The 3235-nt window shown below is 38.2% G+C and overlaps 1 protein-coding gene across 6 annotated transcripts in view; it reads right to left on the reverse strand.

Annotated features, from left to right (window-relative positions):
* Positions 1 to 3235, reverse strand: part of LOC109473586 (vacuolar protein sorting-associated protein 35-like) — a 24187-nt gene that overhangs the window by 11927 nt on the left and 9025 nt on the right. Inside the window, exon 4 of one of the 6 annotated variants that reach the window (XM_019773489.1) lies at positions 413 to 536. The exons of the other annotated variants lie outside the window; for them this stretch is intronic. Coding sequence (XP_019629048.1) covers positions 413 to 536 — 124 coding nt within the window. The remainder of the gene's footprint in view (positions 1 to 412; positions 537 to 3235) is intronic. 6 annotated transcript variants of the gene reach the window in all.

Below are 3235 nucleotides of genomic sequence, written 5' to 3' on the forward strand. Positions count from 1 at the left end.
TTTAATCTAATATGAAATAATGATCTATTCAGGTTACACGCTAAAACACAAAACTACATTTAGTTCTTGTTGGTTCTGGCAATTTTCTTATGACATCTTTATCTTAACCAAAGGAAACATATTGTTTTGCTATGTTTCTTCTTCTTCTTCTCCAATGTGACCTCTGACCTGACTGAACCAGACTGTCTCTCACCATGGTAACTGGTGTTGGGTTACATAATGTTGCAATTTTATAGTAGGAGGGATTTATACTCCTGTCACCATATACATGTATGTGAATGTGTTTGAGTAAGAATTAACAAAGAAGACCATATGCGAAGGTAAACATTGCTTTGCAAATGTTACTTTTCTAGTTACAAGTAATTCTAACAAGGAGTGGGAATACGAACTCCCCTCCCACCCGTCCACTCACAATCTGGGGATGATGTTTCCTGCGTACTGCACCAGCTCGTACAGGTCCGCCACCTTCCTGCCCTTCTGGAACTCATCACACAGGTAGATTTCCAGGTGGCGCAGCTCATCAGAGATCGCCATGTCTGTTCAGCATCAAGTCAAGGAGATACTTTTTCCTTACTTAAATACTCAAGTTGCCATTCAGGATGAGTGGATGAGAAACAGGCACACAGGTACTTTTAAAATATAGTCCATTGTTTTCTGAACAACTACATGTACTGAAGACCACTTGACAGTGGCAGATAAAAATAAATACACTGGAAATTCATTTATTTCAGAGGAGACTTAAATTTGCAGTAGAAGTCGAAAGCAGGCTTTTTCTGTGTTGAGACAATTCTTACTGGACGGTATACAGAACTTCAATATGAAAACAGTATACTGTAAGAGATTTAGCTTGGAGCAATGAATACTTGTAATCCACCTTGAATGTCCCCAAAGCATTTCACCAATGCTGCATTAGTGACAACTGTTTGAGCCCCACGGCACACCAAAGGTTGTAATGAAGGATACACAGCTCGTAATAACTCTTGGGAGTCAGCATGGATGTCCTGAGCTCACTCAGCATGTTGGAGGCGTGCTTCAGCCCATCCATCAACTTGGTCTTGTCCTGTACAGACATGCAGGGGACATTGTTCTGTTATATCAGCTCAATTGCTTCATCCAGGCTTAGGACCTTGTCATGTACATTTTATCTTACATGGCAATATATCGCTCTGGACTAACATCTTGCACAGTCAGTGAAGGTAACAGTGGACTCTGCTTTACACATAGAAAAACAGTCATGCAGTCATGTCCAGAACAGAATATAGCAAATGACAATGCCTACTAGTGCTGTGTACCTAAACTCATGTTAAGGTTCAGGTCCGGATTCAAGTTCAGGTCCGGACTTAAGACCTGTCCTAGACCCATGGCATATACAAAATTGCATGTTGGCAAACATTTTATAGTGGGCAATGCACCACGGTTTAGAAGCAATATATCAAGATGTATTGTTTGCACAACACGTCTGGGTGAAACAATGGCCACATAATTGTGGAGGCTGACACATGACCACAATGTGCATTGGCAATGTTTTTTTCACTTTGCAGAGAAAATTGTTTGATCAACAGATAGCTTTAGGTGGTTTGGAACGAAAAGGGAATGTGACATGATTTATTTTTTTGTAAGTCTGGAACTGGTTCCCAACGTTCAGGTTTTTTTTTACCTGAACCTAAACATAGTCCGGAACCGGTCCAGCAAACCGGTACACAGCAATAATACCCACTGATGTACATGTAATTTCACTACCAGATAGAAGAGGATATCCAGGATACTTAAGAGTTTACACATAATATATATATCTTTCATAGATTAAGTTCCAATGTATATGTATAAAGTTTTTATTTACATAGAATAATGTCATAGTTTTATAGATTGTTAAGCCACCTTATACATTGTATGTTGCCATAATGTTTTGTCATGTCTTGTCAGCAGGGCAAGCCCCTTTGTAACACTACTACTGGCTAGTTGGGCTGCATGGCTGTGATCGTTGAACAGCCAAACCAATAAAAAATAAATACATACACATAATATATAGTATAGGTTAAACAAGCAAACTTTGACTGATGAAAAGTTTAGTCCTGTTTCTATTCATTCATGATATAAGAAAATACTTATCTAACAAATACTTTTCTAGTAGTAGAAGATATGTACAGTCAAACCTGCCTATAGTGGTCACTCAAGGGACTGGCCAAATTTGACCACTATGGCCAGGTGACCACTATAGAGAAACAGCCGGTTAGTTCGAACCCCCCCCCCCCAAAAAAAGGGACACATGCTTTGAGTACCAACAGTGATGTCTTTATTCTGAAACATATGAATACATACATTTGCAAAGGTACACCCCTTTTATATGTACATGTCTTAGTTCAATAATTTGTTGTTCTTTTGCTTTAGTTGTACTTTATTTTGTACTTGCTTGAAAAAAAAGAAATACAGAAATATTGCATGGAAACATTAACTTGACATCAAAGATACATACACTCAACATATTCAGTTCATCTATTCTGGGACAATGAAACCATTCACATAATTTAAAACATACAAAATCACTGGTTGTCATTTACTGTTCTTGTGTACATACTACTATTACTAGTACTACATGTGGCTAAAGAAAAGAAAGCAAATCAAGCAACAAACTTTCAACTCCAAACAAATTTCTATCGACTGCAAAATCATTTAATCTAAGCTCAGCTTTCGACGATTTCTTCTCACTCTCTCTGCCAGTCGGATCACTTCCACCTTTTGGAATAAGTTCGGTGTCCGTCTTTCCGCTTTCGCCATCGTTTCTCCGCAATCGCCACGTTACTGGTACTTGTTGTTGTTGTTAGTCGAAAAGTGGAAGAACGACATCGCCATGTTTTTGCTCTTTGGTGAACACTTGCTTCGCGCGACCGACATACGCCACAGCGAATTCCAACCACGTAAATAAGTTATTTTGTACCAAGATACTGTCTATTTAGTTAACAGCAAAATAATTGTTCGTCAGTTGCCAGTTACTTTCCGTTTTTGGTCGTTTTTGAACATGAAAACTTAGCGAAAACTCTCCTTTGTTTACGGCTTGGGTTTCTCCCCGCGTGGGTTGTCTGCCTCTACCATTATGCCAATGTGGTAGTCAACAGAAAATTTTCTCCTTTCAGACTAATATCTTTTCTAAAATATCCACTACAGTGTTAAATTTACATCTAAAATTACTTTTAGTAATGTATTTCAAATGTTTTCATAATATAATTACATCATTTGA

Source organism: Branchiostoma belcheri, unplaced genomic scaffold, assembly GCF_001625305.1.
Source record: "Branchiostoma belcheri isolate BF01 breed outbred unplaced genomic scaffold, Haploidv18h27 scaffold3, whole genome shotgun sequence".
NCBI lineage: Eukaryota > Metazoa > Chordata > Leptocardii > Amphioxiformes > Branchiostomatidae > Branchiostoma > Branchiostoma belcheri.